At 38.1% G+C, this 24,403-nt stretch overlaps 2 protein-coding genes across 4 annotated transcripts in view; one reads left to right on the forward strand and one right to left on the reverse strand.

The window, feature by feature from the left end:
- Positions 1-12,845, reverse strand: part of LOC139478484 (L-threonine ammonia-lyase-like) — a 34,882-nt gene extending 22,037 nt beyond the window's left edge. The window contains exons 1-4 of the mRNA XM_071260969.1: positions 12,671-12,845; positions 2,736-2,942; positions 1,577-1,647; positions 726-771 (exon numbers count right to left, since the gene is read on the reverse strand). Of these exons, the coding sequence (XP_071117070.1) occupies positions 726-771; positions 1,577-1,647; positions 2,736-2,942; positions 12,671-12,694 (348 nt within the window). The 5' untranslated portion in view covers positions 12,695-12,845. The remainder of the gene's footprint in view (positions 1-725; positions 772-1,576; positions 1,648-2,735; positions 2,943-12,670) is intronic.
- Positions 12,846-15,045: 2,200 nt separating this feature from the next.
- LOC139480397 (rho GTPase-activating protein 45-like) overlaps positions 15,046-24,403 on the forward strand; it is a 49,859-nt gene continuing 40,501 nt past the window's right edge. For all 3 annotated transcript variants that reach the window (XM_071263461.1, XM_071263463.1, XM_071263462.1), the window contains exons 1-6: positions 15,046-15,273; positions 18,504-18,750; positions 19,818-19,961; positions 21,168-21,255; positions 21,745-21,805; positions 23,490-23,562. In XM_071263461.1, the coding sequence (XP_071119562.1) occupies positions 15,181-15,273; positions 18,504-18,750; positions 19,818-19,961; positions 21,168-21,255; positions 21,745-21,805; positions 23,490-23,562 (706 nt within the window). In that variant the 5' untranslated portion in view covers positions 15,046-15,180. The remainder of the gene's footprint in view (positions 15,274-18,503; positions 18,751-19,817; positions 19,962-21,167; positions 21,256-21,744; positions 21,806-23,489; positions 23,563-24,403) is intronic.

A 24,403-nucleotide genomic window follows, 5' to 3' on the forward strand; every position in this document is an offset into this window, starting at 1 on the left:
GTCAACGTCATCAACACACACAACACACAGTTGACTGTCAACATCATAAACTCACACAACACACAGTTGACTGTCAACGTCATCAACACACACAACACACAGTTGACTGTCAACATCATCAACTCACACAACACACAGTTGACTCTCAACGTCATCAACACACACAACACACAGTTGACTGTCAACATCATCAACACACACAACACACAGTTGACTGTCAATGTCATCAACACACACAACACACAGTTGACTGTCAACGTCATCAACACACACAACACACAGTTGACTATCAACATCATGAACAGACAACATTTGAGCAACTGCTCCAAAGTAAAACTTTTTTCATTTTTGGTTTGTAACTGTTGGGAACCAAAAGCCACCACACAAGAAATAAACAAACTAATAAAAGGCTACTTCCATATGGTTATTTACTTTAGTATTGTGGATGAGAAAAACTACAAATTGCAATTTGATTTTGTTATATACAGAGCTGAAATGCCAACCGTGCTCAAAATATGGGGGTCTGGGGTCCTTGAGGTTTGCCAAAGAATCTAGGGACCCTAAATGTTTTACTTTTATCATTAGGGATACGCCAAGAACCCTAAGACTATTATGCTTAATTTCGACCACCACTTTATAGCATTGTCTAAAAAGTTTTGAGTAACTGTAATTGAAAGATTTTTCTCCTAATACATTGTTTTGTCTGAGTGAACTACACAACTTACATTAGACAGCAGTAGCAGAGTGTATCTCGCTCCTCGCTCCTTGAAACTGAAACAAACACAACACATCTTTGGTGATCGTAATAATCATAGATTTGAAGGCACATTTAAGTCAACGCTGAAGATCAAGTGTGTGGGTATGCGCAGATCAAGAGCCCTAGTGCTATTGATTACATGTACTGGAGATAAAATCCTAGGTTCCACTGAATACATGTTGAAAAAGTCATATAGTTGCCAGAGAATATATGTGGATAAGTGTTAATTACCATTATATATACATGCAGATAATGGAAATAAAGTCCTAATTGCCACTGAGTACGTCATCAAGTTGCGTGCGCATGTTCGAATCTCAAGAAATGTTTCATCGTGAAATTAACCATGCTTCGTTCTTCATTGTTCTTTGTGATTTATTGCGTAGCTCTCTTATATATGTGGATAGAGTGTTAGTTGCCATTATATATATACATGCAGATAATGTAGATAAAGGCCTAGTTGCTATAGAATACATGTAGATAAAGGCCTAGTTGCTATAGAATACATGTAGATAAAGTCCTAGTTGCTATAGAATACATGTAGATAAAGTCCTTATTGCTATAGAATACATGTAGATAAAGTCCTAGTTGCTATAGAATACATGTAGATAAAGTCCTAGTTGCTATAGAATACATGTAGATAAAGTCCTAGTTGCTATAGCATACATGTAGATAAAGTCCTAGTTGCTATAGAATACATGTAGATAAAGTCCTTATTGCCACTGAATATATTCAGATAAAGTCCTAGCTGCTATTTAATATACTTGTAAGTAGAGTTTGCTTTAAGAAAAATAAGCAAGAAAAACAATTATGTCAGCTGACCTCCCTGTGTACTGCAGAAACTCCTTCTTGAAGTAGAGTGACATTCCAAACAAGTTGGACATCTGAGATTTCTGAAAACATCAGTCAGGATGAATCTCCTATTACAGTCAGCACAGTGCAAGAATACGATGACTAAGCAATTATAATGAAAGCGTGAGAGTGAGAGACTACTGGGTGGTGCACTGCATTATTTAGCCATATCACAGTCGTGGAGACCAAGGATGGGCTTCCCACATTGTACCAGTTCAGACTCTGTCTAAACCTTTTGAGTTTACTAGCCCGACACATCACTTGACGTTACTTTCAGCAGATCATAGACTTAAAGTAGGGGACCCGTGAAGATTCCGGGGTAGAATAGGTCTTCAGCAACCCATACTTGCCGTAAAAGACAACTATGCTTGTCGTGAAAGGCGACTTACAGGATTGGGTGGTCAGGCTCGCTGACTTGGTTGATCCGTGTCATCGATCCCAATTGCGTGGATTGATGCTCATGATGTCAATCACTGGATTGTCTGGTTCAGACTCGATTATTTTACAGACCGCTGTCATATAGCTGGAATACTGCTGAGTGCGGCGTTAAACAACAAACCAACCAACCAACCAACTAAATGTAAATGATTTTTAAAGAACTTTTACGAGACTCAGACTAAAGACTAGCGACTGCATATGGAGCACAGGACCCAGACAAGTGGATGCCTTAACCACGTGGCTACCACAAAGCCCCTACATGGTCTAAGAGGTGAGGTGAGGTGAAATTTGGTTTAACGTCGCGTCCAAGATTATTGCACTTATATAGTGACGTACATGAACGTGTGTGTGTGTGTGTGTGTGTGTGGCTGCTTGTACTAGACCGGACTGATGCCGATTTATAGTGCTAGCCCACTGAGATACCATGCTGCAGTTTAACATGAATGCCCCACTCAGACACAGTATACTGACTCCGAGCCGACCAGTCCTTGCTTTAACCCCTTAATGCCGAGCGCCAGACAGGGTAACAACAAGTACCATCTTTTCACGTCTTTTGGTATGACGCGGCCGGGGATGGAACCCCGGACCTCCGCTCTCCGGGCGGACGCTCTACCACTAGACCACGGAGGCGGTCATGGTCTAAGAAACAATGATACATCTATTTAGTCTAAACTACCGGCATACTACGTACAGTGCATGGTGTTTTCTGGATGCCCCCTTTGATCTTGTAAGCAGCAGCACTGATGTCCTGGAACTTGATGACCTGTGGATTTTGGGGGTCACAGAACTCATCATGGACCTCAACATACTCTTCCTCCTCATCCTCATTCGGAGTCTTTGGATCCATCACGTACACGTCAAGGTTATCCTGACTGTCTGCTACCACCCCATTACAAGCCTGCTTAAAGGAACAAATTAGGACATTACTAATCCATTTCTCTTTTAATGTACACAAGTATCCTTCAAAATCCTTAAGAAAATTAATAATTATTTTGACAATGAACTTCAAGCTACACGCAGTTATGGATTATATTCCAGAGTGAATAAATTTTGTAAGTTTGAGCCTTGTGTGGGAATTTCAACATAACACGTTGGACAGATAATCTGTAATTCTGATTTGCGAGCAGGTTATTCTTTATATTAGTATTTTTTTCTGAGAAAATGTGGAAAAATGTGGGTTTCCTTATCTCGGGGGTTGGGGGTGGGGGGTGGGGGGTGGGGGGGGGGGGTTTGGACATCAGCTCAGCCTATTTTTGGATATGACATCACATAGAATAGCTTGATATTGTGGACAATGGATGATGACATTTTCAATTATTTGCGACAGTGACATCACATAGCTAAGAGCCTCTTGGCAAACAATAAATATATATTGTTTATAAAGACACTGCATGTTAGACAAGAGGTCATATGTCAAGTAGGTCAAAAATGAAAGTGAGACTATATATGCAGAATAATACGATTAAAACATTGTACCTCCTCAATGTTATTTAGGTTAAAGTTTCTTCAGTTTGTTCATGCATTCATGTTTGAATCACCACCACTGTATATGAACGCACAATAAGAAATTTCAAGTAAGCGGAAGACCAAAGACAAGTTGATTTCTTCCAGGCTAGTCCAGCTTACCTGTTGCTTATGAAACTTTTCTGCCAATTTTTAACACTGTATAGATCAACAAATGGTCCAGACTTCTCCAAATGATAGAAAAACTGTTACATTAATCAATAACTACAACAACCAAGTGAGAACTTTGAGAGTGTGCTGAGAGTGAGTGATCTGAGTTGGGTTAACGCTGCTTTAATATTCCAGTTATATCACAGCGTGTCCGCTTTAAAGTGTGAGGAAAGCCCAAAGTGATGCAGGTCTCACACGTTTACCACTTCGGTGAAATCCCAGGAGCGTTGTATGGTGCTGACAAACCTAGAAACATAATCAGGGCAAACTGGGATTTGAACCCATGATCATAAGTTTTTCGCCTACCCAAGGGAAGCAACTCTGAACAGAAAATTGTGGTGCCTTACTGGGCCATCCTTGCCCACAATGTGCTGAGAAAGATCAGCTAGCAACCCTTTGTCATTTTTCAGAAAGTTTCACATCTGAATATTTTGTCCATGTTGAATCCATGTGTGATGAGAGACTGTTGCTAATCTGAGAGAAGACAGCCACACTACCAGCCACAGTGTACATTGAGCAAACAGCTGAACATAGTATTGCACAGCCAAGATGACAACAACACACATAGCAGTAACTCACCACGACTCGTGAATGACCTTCACTACAGCTAAGAACTTCCTACAGGATGCCCCAGATCAATTCTTGTTGCGGTGACTGACATACCTTTGGATGTGTGTCAAATGGGTTCGTGATATTCAAAACGAAAGATTTAACATGAACTGAGAATACTCAGTTCTGATTGGTCAATCAAAGTTATCAAATCATTTCTGACGTTATTACCCATTAACCACATAATAAAATCTAGTTTTGTCCATATAATGCTGAAAAGCACATTTTACTCTGTCACTGCCAATCAATTAAGATATTTTCATTGTTACTTTAATTGGCAATATCGGTGTACATATTTTTATGGATTATAGATATATGATGTGACATACATGTGTAAATATTTCATTATCCCAAACTGGCTTCTACAGGAGATATCACTTGTGTGCATTACAATTATTTGCAGACCATATAACGTCAGGATTTATCAAATACATCAAAACTCATCAATAACAGTTAAAACCGCCTTAGCAATCCCCAAGAGTTTTTCAACCAAAATCGTTATAGGTAAAATATTAATATAAACTTCTCAGCCATAAACCCTGAGTAAACATCCTGACCAATGAAATTACAGCTCTCAGCTTTGGCAAATTTCAAACATTACAGGCATGTCAAAGTGAAACAAACTTGAGTTGTAAGTAAATTTTGGGAGCCATACGTTAATGTATGCTGTAACTGAGTTAGCGTTATATTGAAGGGCGCAATAGTGAGGGAAAACTGTAAATAGACACAAATTACACATCTTCTACAAGCAGCATGTAATTTGTTACTGTAAACAATAATTTGTATGATTTTACAGAGACATTTTTTCATTAGATCATAGTAATGGTTACTGCAGGTATAATGAGATTGCTGCAGTTGCCTCTAGGAATCTAGTCATTGTGAAATGTTAGTGCATGTCTTCACTGAACGTTTCTCACAAAGTTATGGCCAAGACACTTCAAATAGTCAGCATAAAAGTTTGATTTGATAAGTGCAAATGGTTATTTGAGTTAAAATTCATTAAAGCACTGAATATGGACAATATTTAACTTCGAGTATAATATAAAATGATTTTGTTTTAGTGCAGCATGGCCATAAAACGGTCACAATGATTTTGTTTGACATGTACTAATATCAGCCCACTACAGTGATAATCAGAGAAAACATGAAGAATATTTCACATGAGTGAATTAATGTTGTTACACGACTGTGCATGTCTTGCTATCTAACTCCAATCCCACTTGTAGTTTTAATTACATTTTATATTTGGACGTAGTTAGGGTGAAGTATGATTGACTTGTGCACTAGGGTGTGTGTTTATTTATATACCCGGTAGTCACAGAACTCATGCAGTCTCTACACTGATATGAATGAGTAGTGAGTTATCCATGTGTAAGTATTACATATGAATTAAGACCCGTCTAAATATATTTTTCCTTGCTTTACTGATAAACATTCTGTGACAGAGTAAAATACCAGGGCAATGGCCAGAGACACATGCCATTCTAGAACATTTTCATGATTTTATGAATATTGAATACCACATTTTCTATATATATTACCAATTTCAAAGAATATTTAGGACATTTTGGATAATATAAGGTTGACAACAAATTTATCTTACCGACATTCATTCCTACAAGTCCAGAATACATGTCCACAGTTTCACAGAGGTAGCAAATCTTGAACAAGACGGATTTGGATAAAAATGTTGGTTCACTTCAGAAACTCAACAGTACTTATGAGAGATAAGCATGTTACCTAAGATGTGTTCTGATTGATTTCTCAGCAGACGACATGAAATATGTACCCCACCTAGCCTGTGAGCGGCTATATGAAAAATAACCAATCAGAAGCTAGTATTTTAATGTACGTTAAGATGAAAATCAGTGTCCTAGAATAGACCCAATAATGACCTGCTGTGTACCATGAGAGTATGTTTATTCATTTACCTTACTACTAGTAAGTAACATTCAATCTCTTTTCAGAAAAATAAATATTGTTTACATAATTATATTTTTTACCTTACATCAAATATAACCTATTTATCCAAATTTAGTACTAAATCATATACATGTGCATCTGTACATCATGACATATTCCTAGGCTAGCCAACAGAAACATAATTAGCTCCATCAGAGACCATATATGGTCTCTGGCTTCATTAATTTTAATTTTTCAGGAATAGCCAGTTAAATGCTGACTAAGTTATAAATATGCTTGTTTTATCTCCAATAACAGCTGGCAATAAAATTCAGTCATATGAAAACAATAGCATGCTTTATCTCTCTCACAAACACAGAGTGCTAGCAAATAAGTCAGTTATCTTAAACAAACTACAGACAAGGCAACAAAAACAAGCACTCACTTATCCTTGATCCAGAACAACAAAGCGAACTTGAATAACACAAAACCTCTTCAAGGATTTTACATTTTAACCATGCTTACAAACCACACAGTTTTAACAATTTCATCCCTGATAATATAATACAACTTACAGATAATCTGATTACACCTCTCTAACCTCCATCCGAATAGATGTGATCTCACAACACGTGGTGAAATGAACCGTTGATGCTGTCACCAACTGTCACATCAGCTCACGCGGAGGTCGTCTGCCATGTGGACATTATTTGCATGTGACAAACATGTTTATGAGGGACTGCTGCTATTGGCTGCCACACACAGGCTGAGTGTTCACATTCCATAATAAATGAGGGATCAAGGCAAGTACCTTGTCTGACTCCTGTTGATGGAACAGGGAACGAACAGCCTGCTATTTGTTACACAGTGCATTATGGGAGGGTATTTCAAATACTTGTCAATTACTTGAAAAATAAGATATAATTAGCTTAGGTAAGAACAATATTCCTTATTATTTAGAATATTTTTTAATAATTCCTGATGCGATTTCTTTTAAAATTATTGTTTATAACATTTCTGGCTGGTACTCACATCTCAACTGGAATATTAATTACCAGAGATGATAACTGTCACAATATGCTACTGCAGTGTTCATGCATGGTGTGCATTACTCATAATGGAAACATACACCAAACAGATGGAGCAGCTCAATCAAGCCTGTTGTATTAACTAGCATTAATTAGCATGATTAGTGGCCCGCTGATAATTAGGTTTGTCTGAAGCAAGCGATGTGGCGGTCTCCTTTTTCCCAATTATGATAACTTCAGGGTCTAGTGATCATGCCAGCCAATTCTTCATTCCCTCAATGTAATGAATAAATCCACTGTGTTTAAAGTAGAAAATGTACTTACAGAAAAATGAATATGTATATTTTCATGACTACTCTAAAACAGATATGTTGGTATTGTATAGACTGATACTTTATAGTCACGAAAATAGGAGTGCAATTTGTACATACTTGGATTTTATATAAATGTCAAGTTAAAATCCAATTCTTCATTCCCTCAATGTAATGAATAAATCCACTGTTTTTAAAGTAGAAAATGTACTTACGGAAAAATGAATATGTATATTTTCATGACTACTCTAAAACAGATATGGTGGTATTGTATAGACTGATACTTTACAGTCATGAAAATAGGAGTGCAATTTGTACATACTTGGATTTTATATAAATGTCAAGTTAAAATCCAATTCTTCATTCCCTCAATGTAATGAATAAATCCACTGTTTTTAAAGTAGAAAATGTACTTACGGAAAAATGAATATGTATATTTTCATGACTACTCTAAAACAGATATGGTGGTATTGTATAGACTGATACTTTACAGTCATGAAAATAGGAGTGCAATTTGTACATACTTGGATTTTATATAAATGTCAAGTTAAAATCCAATTCTTCATTCCCTCAATGTAATGAATAAATCCACTGTTTTTAAAGTAGAAAATGTACTTACGGAAAAATGAATATGTATATTTTCATGACTACTCTAAAACAGATATGGTGGTATTGTATAGACTGATACTTTACAGTCATGAAAATAGGAGTGCAATTTGTACATACTTGGATTTTATATAAATGTCAAGGTAAAAGATTGGGGGGAGGGGGGACATTAAAACAATGGGCAGATGATATGTAGTAGTAGTAGTAGTAGTAGTAGTAGTAGTAGTAGTAGTAGCAGTAGTAGTAGTAGTAGTCTCAGTATGTTACAACAATGTACAGTCGTGGGGATTGTCTATAGAGGTAGCATACAAATACACTTTCATGGAACTTGTTCGGCTGATACTTTGATTGTGACTGCTCCTGCCTACACTGACTGTGTTCATCACCGTGTTCACAAGTGTTATAAGAAGGTAGGTTTATTAAAGAAACATGCACAGATAATGCCCTCCAATTACTATTATACAGAGAATTTTGACTGCAGGAGCTGTTTTATGAAATAAGTCAGTTTTACTCCGCATTTAGCAATATTCCAGCAATCTCACATAACAGTGGGGGGACACCAGAAATGGGGCTTTACACGTTGTACCTATGTGGGGAATCGAAACTGGCCTGACAAGCGATGGCTTTAACAGCTGAGCTTACCCAACGCCTGTTTTTCTGAAATAAAGTAGTCCAATTTGTTTTATGAGCCGACTGAGTTCTTAGCCGATATATATGCAGTTTAATCTTTTTGCTATATTTTATTTCAAGTCAATCTTGGCACGCAGATCTAGGACAACTGTTAGTGTAAAACAAGAGAGGCTTTTGTAAAAAAGACAAAACTTAACATGAAGAATGTGAAAGATTATGTAAGTCAGAAGAGTGAGTGAGTACATTCATCAAAAGCACATGCACGCCGCGGACAAGCTAGGCGCCCCAGGTTACACCATGAAGATGCCATCAAGATCTAAAAACAAGTATTTGAATGTTGCAGTAACAGCTGTCCTTTGGGAATGATTCAAGAAGTGGTGTGAAGACACTTAACATACAGATGTAGATAACAAATTAATCATGCAGCCTATGGCAGCCATCTTGAAAATGTTATTTTGTCTCATGGATAGGTCTGGGGTACACTAGCATCTAGTCTCTGAAATGAACATATTGTACAGAAAAAAACCCAGTTGTTCAATTATCTTAATAAAACTTAAATAAGGAGCCCAGAGACTCTTCATTTTCAGATACTACAGTAATCCAGACTTGCACACATTATAGACTTGCATGAGCTGTATTGGATATATTTGTATTAGGGCTGGGACAGTAAATCGGGTACTTGAGTCGGGTGGGACCCGTGGTTAGTCATATGATATATTTATTTATGACATTAACAATAAAATTTCATGGTTACACTTTATAAGTACAAGTCGCTAATGTTCACATTTCTTTCTGACTGTGCACACATTCCTTCTGACTTTGATGCGTTTGACTAAAGACAAAGCTTCAGTCAACTTCAGTATATGCACGATCAGATCGTTTTATACTATATATAAATACTTTTTGCCAGGGCTCCACTAAAAAACTTCCCATTTGAACATTTTGTACCTAAGAGTGGGTACCTGGGTAGGGTCAGGTAATAGTATGTCGAGTACCCGGGTAGTAAACTTAGACTCGTCCCAGCCTAATTTGTATCAGGGTCTGTATACCAGACTAGGTCTAGGGCTGTGGAGATACAGTTTTGTCAGGCTGCTTACATTAACAGTAATAATGCAGTACGAAACATGATGATAATGTATCGTGAATTTTTACGATAGTACACATAACACTATACACTACTGAAAATGAAGCTAAGAGCCCAGTTTGGGCTAGTCGTCTCAAGTCTGAAGCCCCTGTTGGGAATTAATGGGATCCACTTGACCTTTAGGTTAGCTGCTGTGGTGTTTGAATCTAAGGAATTGTTAATTCTGTCACAGTTTCAACATTAGGGTTATGACAATCTAACCAACAAAAACATATGACTTTCATGATTAATTTTGAGACACTGCACTGTAATTTCAGTATGTGATGAAACAGTCCATTGCATATAAAAGCAAACTTTTCGAAACAAAGTGAGAGATAAATTGTAGATTTCAGATGTACGAAATGAAAGGTATCCACAAAGACTACAACAGATTACACAGATAGAGACATAACACAGTCACAATGCACAGGGGCCCACAAAGCGATCTTAGCAGTAAGGTGATCGTAACTCCCACACTTCAACCAGAAACCATGAAATAGATTTATTTTATAGTCTCTGCTTCAACATAGACTTACGACAGGTATAGCTCTAAGATCGCTTAGTGGAACAAAGCCCTGGACTTTTAGCAATACTCACCAATCATCTGGTGTTCGCAAAACAGTTCAAACTCATATCAACAAGCAGTCCTATAGAATGTGAGGGAATAGCATAACAACACAGTGGGAAATATCCTAGCTCCCTGACAGCAGCTGCTCATCGCTGTAGTGACTGGGCCCTGCATGGAGGGTGGGTCTGGAGGGTCAACAGTGTACACCACTCCACATGCTCAATCTGGCTTCAGTGTCTTCCCTGAGTGGTCACCCATCCATACAAACATCACCTAGCAACCATCCCTCAACAGGGACTAGGCTCGAGCCAATTGGCAATCATAGTGTATTCAAAATGAGTTTTGTACATTCTTAGTCCACTAGTCCTTATAATGATAACATATAGCAAAACCCTTAAAAATGGCAAACTTCTACTAGTCCTTAGGATACCTTAACTATTGGGCAGTTTGGCAAGGACTACAGGACTAGTGCCAGTTTCTAACACTGCTGTGTGTGTGTAAACTCAAATTTTATTGTTTGTACTGATCAAACTGTTAATAATAACTCTATTTACATAGAGAGACAATGCCTTAAGCTTGACATATCACTGACTAAAACATCTAGTCCTAGTTTCAAAAGAAGCTGTATTCACAATGTGGGACTACCTTTGGATATATCATGATATATATTTTATGAAGTCTGAATGAAAAGATTTTACAGGAAGTCAAATTAAGGATGAATTAATATAGGAATGGAAATCACCCCTAATCATTTATAATGACATTCTCGAGGATCCAGTTAAATATATAAACAGTTGTCCAATCAAATTACACACATCAAAGACTTATCTATATCATGTATATACGTCTTTGCACACATGTACAAGAGAAAATTTGAGGCAAGTTACTGACAAGAGGGACAGGGATCAATCCATTCCATTCATCACTTCTAAAATGGATGATGGTGCCAACCTCCTTTTGGTATGCCAAAAGCCAAAGCCTGTAAGAGTATTCCAGATCCTGCAGTGCAATATGCCTGATACCATGAAATGTTTATCTGATACCTAGATGCCAATATCTCAAAGATGAACTTTTTTGGGGTCTTTTTTCATGCAAAGAGCAACAAATCAATAAAATATTCCACCCTAAGCTCCCGAGCATGCAGGGTCATGTATTCTATGTGATAATACCAGTCCGATTTACTTGTACCAGCTGTGCACACTGACATGACTCAAGGGTTCTTAACTGATTGCCACTTAAGAATCTAAGGTAGTGAGTGGTTCCATGACAAGCTGATCAAGGACGCGCTAATGAGGGGAGTCAGTTAGTCATCTTTTTGTTATCAGTAATCAAATACAAGTGTAAATGATAGCTTGTATTTTTCATGAAGACTGAAAAATACCTCATGTGACATGAACCTAATGGGACATGACTTCTCACTTGTATCGAAATACAAACTAATGTAATATAATTAGAATATAATATGTATATATACTATTTCATTAAAATCAGTTGAGATGTATTTGTGACAATCCAAATAATTGTTATGTGAATATATATTGAATATATGCAGACAACAATATTTTGAAATTTAATAAAACCAAATAAATTACTGACTGAAATTAAACTGTCAATAACAAACCTCTTTACTATTACTTAAACGTCATATGATAAGGTCAAGGTCAAATTCAGGAAATGCCTTGTGTTGATTGGTCAATATGTAGTTGATGTCATAATACATCGGAGGTGTGTCATTTTAATCCAATCAGCTCAAAGTGTGTGGTAAAACTGTACGTTGACCAAAGCATCGTCTGCTTGGTGACTGTCGTTTTGCAAGGTCAATGTAAACACAAATCTCAGTTGGTGTCTATTTCTAATAATCGAACATGGACGTGTCAAGAGAGTATCATGAAATAGGTGCGAAAATGTGGTTTCAACCGGTTTTACCCAAAACGAATGATTACGTGATGTTTTTGTCTTGGGGGTACTTTGTCGTGTGTACGTCAGTGATTCTGCCTTCCTTCGTGACACATTGATACTAAAAATATGTTCATTCTGTCCATCAATATACAAAATATGAATGAAATTATCAGTAAACAAGCGTCAAACTTTCCTGTATGAGATAAAAACTAGTTCAAAGCAGACTCAGTACACATGTATCAGTAACAATGTTATAAGATCAAAACAAAAACGCACGTCAAAATTAGTTTCTCCGTTCATAGCGCTTTTGTTGACTGGTCAGTTGATAGCCAAGTGCCTTCGGTTGGATCTCGTTGCGAGGGTATGATGTCCTTGCGGTCAGGCACACTTCTGCGTAAATATATATACGGTCACGGCAGCTAGACACCAACACATGGGTGGGTGTTTACGTTTTGATTGATGGAAGTGTTCGGTCACGTGACTCATTCAATGCCCCCCATTACTCAAATACTAGATACCACACAGCTGCTAACAGTTATGATAACAAGTTTGAGTACTCAACTGAATCTACTTCGAAAACAGTTGTACATTGGGGTATATATCCAACTCATCTTTAATAGGGATAATCAGTTATGCCAGATATATTATATATACACATTGCATAGAATGAGAATCAGTTTTGTGTATCAAAGAAGGATAAAAAATATCCCAAGCAAAAGTGGTGTGGTATACTTCGATAACATGCACCAAAGACGTATATAGATCTATATACGTTTGCATGCTTTGAATAGTATCGTAAGATTTTGCCCTGCGTAGCATACACGATAACACGTGAACTGAAACAATATCTTGTTTGTGAACTAAAATGACTTAAATAATACAAAACCGATTACATAAGTAAATAATTTCAAGTTAAAGAGCAATTTACATAATTGTCTCGCGGCGTATAAAATTGTGAAATAATGTTTAATCTATAAATAATAATTTCATTGTAATGTTTAAATTGATGAAACTGAAGACACTAGACAACCATATACATGTCTGGTATTCCAGACTGACAACAGCACCAACAATCAAGCGAATATCGTAGACTGCACAGTGAGAAGGTAGAGGTGACAGGAAACTGAAGGAATATTTACCTACCTAGTGTTGAATGTTATTACACTGACATTTATTCCCAGAAATAAAATTATCTTATTCAAAAATATATATCTACAAAATAAAAATCCAAATGGAGCCCAGAATAAACCTTAATTTAATGAGGCAATCTAGACTTGCCAAATCATTCTAGACTTGAGTTGGATTCCTTTTTAAATGTTTTCTCTTGCGTCTGGGAGACAGACTATGGGATATTATAATTGCGAGGGGAAGTGAAATACATTGTTAGTCATAGTAACAATATAGCTCAGTACATGTATTTTCTTACATCGGGTGTTGAATGGTCATTGAATACGCATGGCTGATAGTTTATTCCAACTGACGCCTCTCTATCCATGTTTTGCCTTACATCCTGTGCTATATGGGATTAAAATCTTAGCCCTTTTCATTTCGACGTGTAGTGTTTGTTATATTAGTCGCGGTCGGATTCGACCATTGTGCGGATTAATAATCATTTAACAGGTGTGTATGTGATTTTCTACCCAAAACTATTTTTGTACTCTTGGGGTTTTTGTACTCAAATCCTAAAACATATCTATTTAAGTATATAATTATATTTGTTTGTACCTTATACTGCAAATAATCACATGAATATAAAACTGTATACTTCATATTCCTACTAAAATAATGCATAGCCAGACAGTGCCTCAAGTCAAAGGTCAAGCACTATATATAATCCCCAGGATTCACACGTTTCTACACAATCTACAACAGGTCTGGGAGCTGAATCGCAGGACCGTTGGCTCTGGCAAGTTCACAGTACATGTCATCTGCCTTGAGTGCTTGTTTTGTAGGGTGTGCGATATGACTGGTATACAGGTGTATTGCCTGGACATCCTCAATACACATAGTATATAGCAATACGACCCTTCAGTATCGACGTCTTCCGTCCAATCCCATTAATGTATTATGTCAATAATCCTATTGATGTTGTATGTCAATAATCCTATTGATGCAGTGTGTCAATAATGGATCAATATAACAGTAACTGTATATTTTGAAACTAATACAATAATGTAGGGAAAATTTGATGGATACATAATTACATACTGGTTTGGGTAGAACATCACAAGAAATTTTGGGTACAAAATCACTACATCCCTTTGAGAGATTGTTGGGTTACTTATTCAGACATGCATCACAGTATCATCACGCCCCTCATTACCACCATTATGATCTAACTAGAACAATGCAGTAATAATAATCCATTATGTGTTATTGTGTGTGTTAATTTATTGAAAATGTTTGACATGCTTAACGAGATAACACAGTAGCTGTCAAACATGAAACGATGAATCTGTGAAATATCAGAATATCGTTGGGTTAGATATATATTTATGAAGTTTCTCCGATGATTTTAAAATAATCTAAAAAGACCTACAACAACTATCGAGAAATCGGTTATCTCTCAGCACAGTCAGCAGACGCCTTGAAATATACACGTTGTTATTAGTTGTTGCGAATATGTGATATATTTACACCAGGAACATGGCGGAAATGCAAGTAGATGGAAAGAATGTTGTCAATATGTGAGAAAAGTTAGTTAAATGGTGTGCATAAAATGTTTGGACCGTTATTTGCATATTATTCGCCTGTGCCATGATTGTTATACAGGATAACTCACAGACATGTCGTCCAAAGGGCGAAAACTGGCGAAAAATATTGGGAAATCCCTTCGCAAAAAGTTTACCGATTCAGAAGGTCGACCTGACCAGCAACAGGTAACAATCTAATAAAAAGTTTTGTCTGCAAGGTTTTTATGTCTGTGCTAAGCCTTTATATGTCTTAGCCACTGTCGCTGATTGTGTTTCTTGTATACGTACTGTACCAATACAAGGAAACAAGAAGAACCGTATGCTTGTGAAAGTTTACAAAGTTTCTCAAAGTTTTGTTCATCCCGATAAAGTTTGACATTTCATAAAGATAAACAGTCTAACGTCAAATATTGAGAAGAAGGTGGATATTTGTTAGTTTCTGTTACCAATAAAGCCAATAAGGTGTTGTTATGCTTGAAGAGGCACATACAGACAGAACAATATGAATGTTTGTTTTTGGTTTTGATTTTGAGACAGATTTTGTAGATGTCTCACGCCATTGCTCATCCGTCAGAAACTGTTTTACTAGAAATGTGATGTTGTCATCCTTCATTAAATCTATTTAAATAGTAACAAATTAATATCATTACAATTATTGAACATAATTGAACATAATTGAACATTGTTAATGCCTGCATCATAAATGTTTTCACCTGTTGTCCATATGATGGAATGTAACCAGAAATGTTTTGTGTTAATAGATTTAGTTTTTACCTGAAAATAATTTAACAGAAATTCAAACTATGTTGCTTTTCTGTCATGTGGGTTAAGATTTGAGCAATAGTAATCAAAGCAAAATGAACTCTCATCAATATTTCAGTATTGTACTTTATGGCGGTTTTGTATAATCATGTTAGTGAATGAAATATGGAAAACCTCTTTAGCAAGGTTCATATTTGCCATAATAAGAGCCATTTGTGCTTAGAAACTTAACAAAGGAGCTTATTAAAAACATACTTAATGTCAGAGATCAAGCGGGAGTGAACAAAATTAGCTCAAATGTTGGCGTAACTACATCTTCTGCAATAATAAGTTACCAGACGAGCTGACTGACAATCTGAAAAGTATTTGCTATTCAGGTAAGCATTATTAGACGATAAATACTGAAACATATAGACACCATAAAGAAGATTTATTTTAATTATGTGACTAAACATTCTAAATGGCATACTTGCTATTTCTGTTAATGTTTTTTGAAGGATAATCAAAACTCAATGTCTGCGTGTACAATATGCATTCCCTCTACATAGATAAAAGGAATACACATAAAACTAGAGACTGTCATGTAAATGTTCGAGCATAGTACTGGGCGCTTATAAACAATGATAAAGACTACTTGCAGATTTGTGGTCAGTGGGTGCTGGAGCAGGGTACTATGTGAATACAGTCTGTTTAGAAATCTTTTGATAGGTATGAACACATCAGCTGTACATTGGTATAACATTCCTTACTCTACATGTTTGTAAGACTGTCAAACAAAAGTAGGTCCTTGCTTCTTAGTACCAGTACTTTCACAAATTCTGATGCTCTGATGTTTAGAATTAATGCATCACAAGAATAGTAGTCAATATTTGATCTCCTGTCCAAACTAACATCTAACACAGATGCATGATTAGAATCTGTAATACACAAGCTGAAATAATTGTGCTTTTTAGATTTATGAACAAGCAGTTTTCAAGTATGTTTGGAAAGTGTACATCCCTGGGGACAAGAGAAAATGTTATTTTGGTTCCGCTCCCGTAACACGATGAAGGAAGGTTACTTTTTATTCTTTTTGCACTTGATTATTCTGCTCCTCCATTGTTCGAACTTGCAATTCCTTAGCGAGTGAGTCAACTGGTTAACAAACATGAATCCTGAGTCTTCCCTGGGTGTGTAGTGGTATGCGTTGATGGAGTAAGGGATGGGTACCTCCATGTGTCGGCGACATGACCTACTGTTGTTGTTCAGATGGATTTCTCCAACACGGTCCCTGGTCTCTCTTGAGATAACATGGTCCCAGCTCTCTCGAGACGACATGGTCCCAGCTCTCTCAAGACGACATGGTCCCAGATCTCTTGAGACAACATGGTCTCAGCTCTCAAGATGACATGGTCCCTCTCAAGATGACATGGTCACAGCTCTCTCGAGGCAACATGGTCCCAGCTCTCTTGAGACGACATGGTCACAGCTCTCTCGAGACAACATGGTCCCAGCTCTCTGGAGACGACATGGTCCCAGCTCTCATGAGATGACATGGTCCCAGCTCTCTCAAGACGACATGGTCCCAGCTCTCTCGAGACAACATGGTCCCAGCTCTCTGGAGACGTCATGGTCCCAGCTCTCATGAGATGATAATGTAGAGTTACAATATCAGGCTTAGACACAACCCTCAGCCTGCTAGTCCTGGCACCAAGAAAAATCTGCTACTGCTTGTATTCTCCCCAAATCTGTTTATCTTAAATACTCCGCTCGTCCTGAATACACTGTGGAGCAGTTAGATTAAGCTCATTGTCTCTACCCATTTTAGAGAAAATTATGAAATAGGTCAAGACTTTCCACACCAAGGAAGATATCAGTATTTTCTTACACATGAAGAGAATTTTCGGTATTATTTCAATTTGGCTTTTAAAGGCTATCAGTGTCTGATGTCAGAGTGAAGGGTAACTTCTAATAGATACACTGGTATATTGCCACTCAAATAGAAATTGTTGGAGTCATGGCAATAGGAAGTGGGTTATATATAACACTTTATTTGATGTTTTTTATCATGTCTTTCTCCCACCAGATGCTAATCAAACAGTTACAAAATGTACATAATGTGACACTGAGTTTTTGATGTTTGATTTATTTATGTCAGCATGGTCAGATTGTCTAAAATATTCACGATATTACAATCCAGAGTACAAGGAACAAACACTGGATGTCGACGTCTTTTAAATGTCAGCTGGAGAAAGTTCATCTTCAGAAAGTGCAAGAATGTTTCATATGTCATAATGTTGCATTGTAAAGGAAATAATGATATGAGAAGCTGTAACAAAGCTTTCATTTCAGAAGTATTAGTATAATTACAATATATGATTGTAAAATATACCATGGAACTTTAATTTTTATTACAAATAAGAAAGTGAAATATAGATCATCGGTATTCAGATTGAAAGTATACTACTCAAAAGAAGTTAAAGAACTCCTCTTTTGTTTCATATTAATATAGTTAATCTGTCATCTCATTACCAAATCGGGTGTTCTCTAACCTCTTTTGTGAGTATTATATACCAGATCGTAAGTAATAGATCTTGAGTGTTAGTTACTGTTAATTGTGAAAATATCATGCACATTTTGCCAACCTGTATAATAGTTAGCTGTATACGTTGCAGGAATCTGTTTATTCTGGAGGGCTAGAGATTGACCTGGGGGAGGGGCAGGTGGGCGGGGCAGGCCTCCTCCAGCCTACTGCCCCAGGACAACAGAAAGTCCTGAAGAGCTCTTCCCTTGGGAGCATTCACAATGAAGATGGTAGTGCTGTGATTGTTGACCAGGATGACATCATAGCTCTTACCACTGATGTCAAAAGCTTCTCTGATGCCTTGGCCAAACTGAAGACTGCATTCACCTCGGGAACAGGTACTGTGTTCTACTTTACATTGACCATGTTGACTGACCCTGGCTCATTAGCTTCACAAGGTTATTCATCAGTTCATAGAGCACCCGAAGTTAGTGCTTGAGGAAACATGATCTGTTGAAGAATTTTCCATGTCTCGATTTCCTGTTTGACTGTTTTTATGTGAAAAATTATTTTGTTTGAACATGTTGAATGAAATATATCAACACTTGTTGATTCAAGTTCAAATCCATTATCGCCTTGTGTTGCCTTGATGGATCTAATACTGAAAATGAACAGTGAATTGTTTCGATTTTCTGTGGAGAATGACATCCTGTAGTTTCTCAGTTTTATCAGACAAAGTATCTGCATAATAATTACATGCGTAGTGTCAAGTAAGAACATTTTTTTATTTTACAGCTGTGTTCAGTTTAGAAGTTCTTTTCATGTAGACAAAGTATAAGATGTTGGATACTGGTAATGTAAGCATCTGGTGTGACTACTGCACAACAACCACTGTTCATATATTGGGGAACAGGATGTCAAGCAACAACTGCTTCCTCTTACATAATGTTCCCTTTCTTTCAATTTCTTAGTTTTCAGTGAAAACAAATGAAACTGTCCCTCTTGGGCCTATTTTATTACAATATTGTGGAATAATTAAAAAAAATTCTTTTAAAACTAAAATCACCTTGCTTTTTCAATAAAATGTGATGTTGCAAGTTACATGAAAACACATGAATATGGCAAATATTTAGAAAGCACTTGACATTAATCAAGTTGTGTGTCTCTATTATTGAAATAACTGAATACTGTTGTGCAGGTGTCTCACAAACAAGAGACAGTTGGCCATCTTGCATACATAGTACCCAGTACCCGTTCGTTTACCCGAATTCACTGAAGGGGTAGATCAACAGTGTAATTTTTCTATGCGCTTGACATTCAATTTTTTTTCTCCAAAATACTGAATCCGCTAGAGGGAGGTACGCATTATACATGGGTGCGCACTATACTCAAGAAAATACGGTATGTTTGCGACTGTTCAAAACAGCATTAAACCCAACTCACTCACTCACTCACTCTATTGTAGAAACAGCTGATGAGGCTCATGTGCTGGCACACGAGCGTCTTGGGGAGGTCATCTGCATCCTCAAGAATGTCCTCAATCGCTATCCGGCGCTCCACTCCACTGATCTCTTCTCATCAGCGGGAACACTTATTGGAAAAATCAAAAGTAGGTATTGTTAAATTGAACTTCTTATGGTTGTCATTGCAAGCTAGTGCAAGTGCACATGGTGGAATGGGCGATCACCTGAAGACTGTTGTTGTTCCATAACATTGATATTTCATGTAACCAAAGTTTGTAAAAAGTATTTGGCGTATAACGTCACCCTCAGCAATATTCCAGCTATGTGACAGAGGTCTGTAAATAATTGAGTCTGGACCAGACAATCACGTGATTGACATAATAAGCATCACTCTCTCAATTGGGATACAATGACATGCATCAAGCAAGGCTGAGTGCCTCACCATCTGATCCTGTTAGTCGCCCTTGTGACAAGCATGGGTTCCGAAGACCAATTCTAACCCTGATCTTCATCTGGAGTCCACTAATAAAGATCAGGTGGTTGTGGTATGCGGCCTTTCAGATTGTGTACAATTGTACCCTAACAGTGTGGATAGTGCCTGACTTGCTGTCCCAGACTCCCATCATGTACAGACAGTTGTGATATAGCTGGCATAGTGCTGACTGCGGTTTTAAACTACATTCACTTACTCAAACTGAGAATTAGCATATCCTGTCATTTGCCAGGAATCTGTTCTTTGGGGAGTTTATGTTTGTTTTTGTTATGCCAAATGGCCATTTTGATAAGCCAAACGCACATTTAGGTACAAGGTCCTATGTGGTGATGTATTATGAATGCTTCAACAGTATTAAGAGACCACCTCCATGGTCTAGTGGATCCAGACAAGTACAAGCAGCCATAGCCACAGCCACAGCCACAGCCACAGCCACAGCCACAGCCACACACAGCCACACACACACACACACACACACACACACACACACACACACACACACACACACACACACACACACAGAGAGAGACACACAGAGAGACACACACACACACACACACACACACACACACACACACACACACACACACACACACACACACACACACACACACACACACACACACACACACAATCAGACAGAGAGAGAGACACACACACACACACACACACACACACAATCACACACACAGAGGAGAGAGAGAGAGAGATGTTTATTCTTGTAGTATTTTCAATCAGGTGCTGCAGCTTGATCAAAGACCCTGATAATTATGTCTCCCTATTGTCACCACGTGTCATTGTGTAGCATAACTCATCTGTGTGTATGAATCATGTTAATCAACTACGATTTGTCCCGAAGGTCACAACTATGAGAGTACACGCGACCCCGATGTGATACAGGGTTTCTGCGATGCCATTGATCAGCTTGCCCTGGCTTTCAGCAGCAGGTAGGAAACAACACAGAGAATAGCATAGAAATATAATCCAGATTAACTTAACACCTTTATCAGTTCCATCAACTGGTACTTCCATACACTGGGTACATACATAGTAAATGCACAGTGGCCTCGTGCTACAATTTGCAGTTCTGTGCTCAGGCCATTGGGGTAGCCTAGGGGTTAAAGCGTTTGCTCTTCACGTCAAAACCCGGGTTTGATTCCCCACATGGGCACAATGTGTGAAGCCGATTTCTTGTGTCTCCCGACATGATATTGCTGGAATATTGCTAAAAGCGGCAAAAAACCATACACACTCACTCACTCACTCAGTTCTGTGCTCACAATCTTCATGAAGCCAAATATATATTTAAGTCAATCAGAAATGTCTTCAGACATTACCCCCTTTCCGAGCTATGTAAGCTGCCAGATGTATTGTATGTTTGTTGTATATGAACATGTTGATGTTCTCCCCTGACACACCCCCTTGTCTCCCTGCAGTGTGTCGGAGTACCTGATGGGGGGTGGAGAACCGGAGCTGTCTGTGGACGCCAGAACAAAGGTGAGTCTGGGTCATCATCAGGGGGTACCTTGACAACCAATCACCCATAGTAATATGTTTGTTAGGATTTGTCATGTGATCACAGTTATTCACGTCTCCATGGTTTCCAACTTATTTCTCTGTGGTGATGCAGAGGCAGAAAAGATTTTGTGTATCCAATGCTATTTGTAGGACCCATCCTTGTAGATATTCCGGGTTACTATAGGTATGCAGGAGCCGATGCTGGTCATGCCAGGTTTGGTGACTATGTTGATTGCATGTCATTGTACCTCCACTGTGTGGGACATTGCTCACAATATCAGACCGCCTCCGTTGTCTAGAGGTAGAGCGTCCGCCCAGAGTGCGGAAGGTTCGGGATTCAATCCCAGACCGCGTCATACCAAAAGACGTGAAAAGATGGTACTTGTTGTTACCCTGTCTGGCGCTCGGCATAAAGGGGCTAAAACAAGGACTGGTCGGCTCGGAGTCTGTATAAAGTGTCTGAGTGGGGCATTCATGTTAAACTGCGGCATGGTATCTCAGTGTGCTGGCACTATAAATCGGCATTAGTCCGGACTAGTACAAGCAGCCACACACACACACACATGTGCATGCACGTTGCTATATAATTGCAAAAATCGTTAAACCCCATTTCACCTCACCTCACCTCACAATATTAGTAACTAGTTTATATATTTTATAGTGTTAATTATGAAAATGTTTGCAGATATTGGGAATATATACATCTAATGTCACATTGATGCCACGTGACATTATTACTGTCTTCAGTCAGTGGGAATTCCAGCTTCGAATTGATTCCAAGGAACACAGCTGGTCGTAAGAGGTGACTTAATGGATCAGGTGGTCAGGCTCCGTGACTAATTGCCTGTCATTGAATCTGACTGGGGATTGTTGTTCATAATATTCATCATTGGATTGTCTGGCCCAGATTTGCCCGCCTTTGCGGTCTTTTGGTAAAGTGTCCGCCCTGAGAGAAGAAGGTCTTGGGTTTGATCCCCGGCCGTGTCATACCAAAAGACGTTAAAAGATAGTACAAGTTACCCTGTGTAGCGCTCGGCATTAAGGGTCTAAAACAAGGACTGGTCGGCTGAGAGTCAGTATACTGTGTCTGAGTGGAGTATTAATGATATTCTGCGGAAATGGTATCTCAGTGGGCTAGCACTATAAATCGGCATCAGTCCGGACAAGTACAAGCAGCCACACAAACACACGTGCAGGCACGTCTCTATATAAGTGCAATAATCTTGGATGCGACGCTAAACCCGATTTCACCTCGCCACTTTTGGCCCAGATTCTATTAGTTACTATTAAAGAACAAACAAATAATAAGAATTGCCAAAGCATTTTCAGAAATGGCATGAAAAAGGTTTTTGTTCATCACTGTTTGTGATTATGTAGTATTATGTAGTATTATAGGTGGCTCAGGTGTCTAAGATGTCACTATTTGCTGACCAGGGTTTGAATCCCAGTTCACCCCAATTATGTTTCTAGGTTTGTCAGTACCATACCCATGCTCATGGGTTTCACCAAAATTGTAAAGGTCTGAGTCCTGCATCACTTCGGGCTTTCCTCCCACATTTAGCTGACACACCGTGATATGACTGGAACATTGTTCAAAGCGGTGTCAAACCCAACTCATTCACTCACTCACTCATATTATATGTGATCTGCTATCTTTCCCCAGTCCTATGATAACCTGACCTCCTTGGGGAGAGAAAATCGTGATGGATCATCAACACTTAATGGTAAATCCTCTGGTGAGTTTGTTTTCAGCTGTCTTGTTATTGAGTGTGTTTGTGTAGTAGCTACAGATATCTCTAGATATTGAGATATATTATGTTGTCAGCTATGGCGTATTCACGCAACATTCATAAAATATGTTATACCCCCGTTTACGAAGTAAATCGGGGGGTATATAGCGTTCCGTCTGTCCGTCCTTCCATCCGAGCTTTTGTACGGCCCATAACTTTTTAACCATGCACCCTAGCTTCACCAAACTTGCTCCACATATTTACCACAATGAGTACTTGTGCCTTATGCTAGTTTGAAGATTCTGAATTTTTTAATTTTTTCCATTTCCATGGAAACATTAGAAACTTAAACTTTTAGGGTGGGTGTTTTGTACGGCCCATATCTTTTTAACAATGCACCCTAGCTTCATCAAACGTGCAACGCCCATTTACCACAATGAGTACTTGTGCCTTTTGCTAGTTTGAAGATTGTGATTTTTTTTTATTTGGAATCATGGTGAAACATAAATTTTGGGTAAAGTTTTTGTACGATCCATGTTTACAATATTATGTATCCTAGCTTCAGCAAACTTGCTACATTAACCACTATGATTGTTTTTTATCTTTTATAAAATTCTGAAAGTTTTCTCTTTTGCTGTTTCATGGAAACATGATGGAATTTAGAAATTTTGATGACTGGTTTTGTATAGCTCATGGGGTTACAAAGGAAAGGGCAGTTCCTCTGACTTAAAGCAACAGGTATATTTCATTAATTAACAAACTATTTACTATTTGTTGTTGACCAGCGGGGATAACGGGGGTATGTGAGCTTTGCTCACTTCTTTCTTGTTAGAAATATTGGAAGCCA

Source organism: Haliotis cracherodii, unplaced genomic scaffold (assembly GCF_022045235.1).
Source record: "Haliotis cracherodii isolate W230 unplaced genomic scaffold, xgHalCrac1.p SCAF_4, whole genome shotgun sequence".
Taxonomy (NCBI): Eukaryota; Metazoa; Mollusca; class Gastropoda; order Lepetellida; family Haliotidae; genus Haliotis; species Haliotis cracherodii.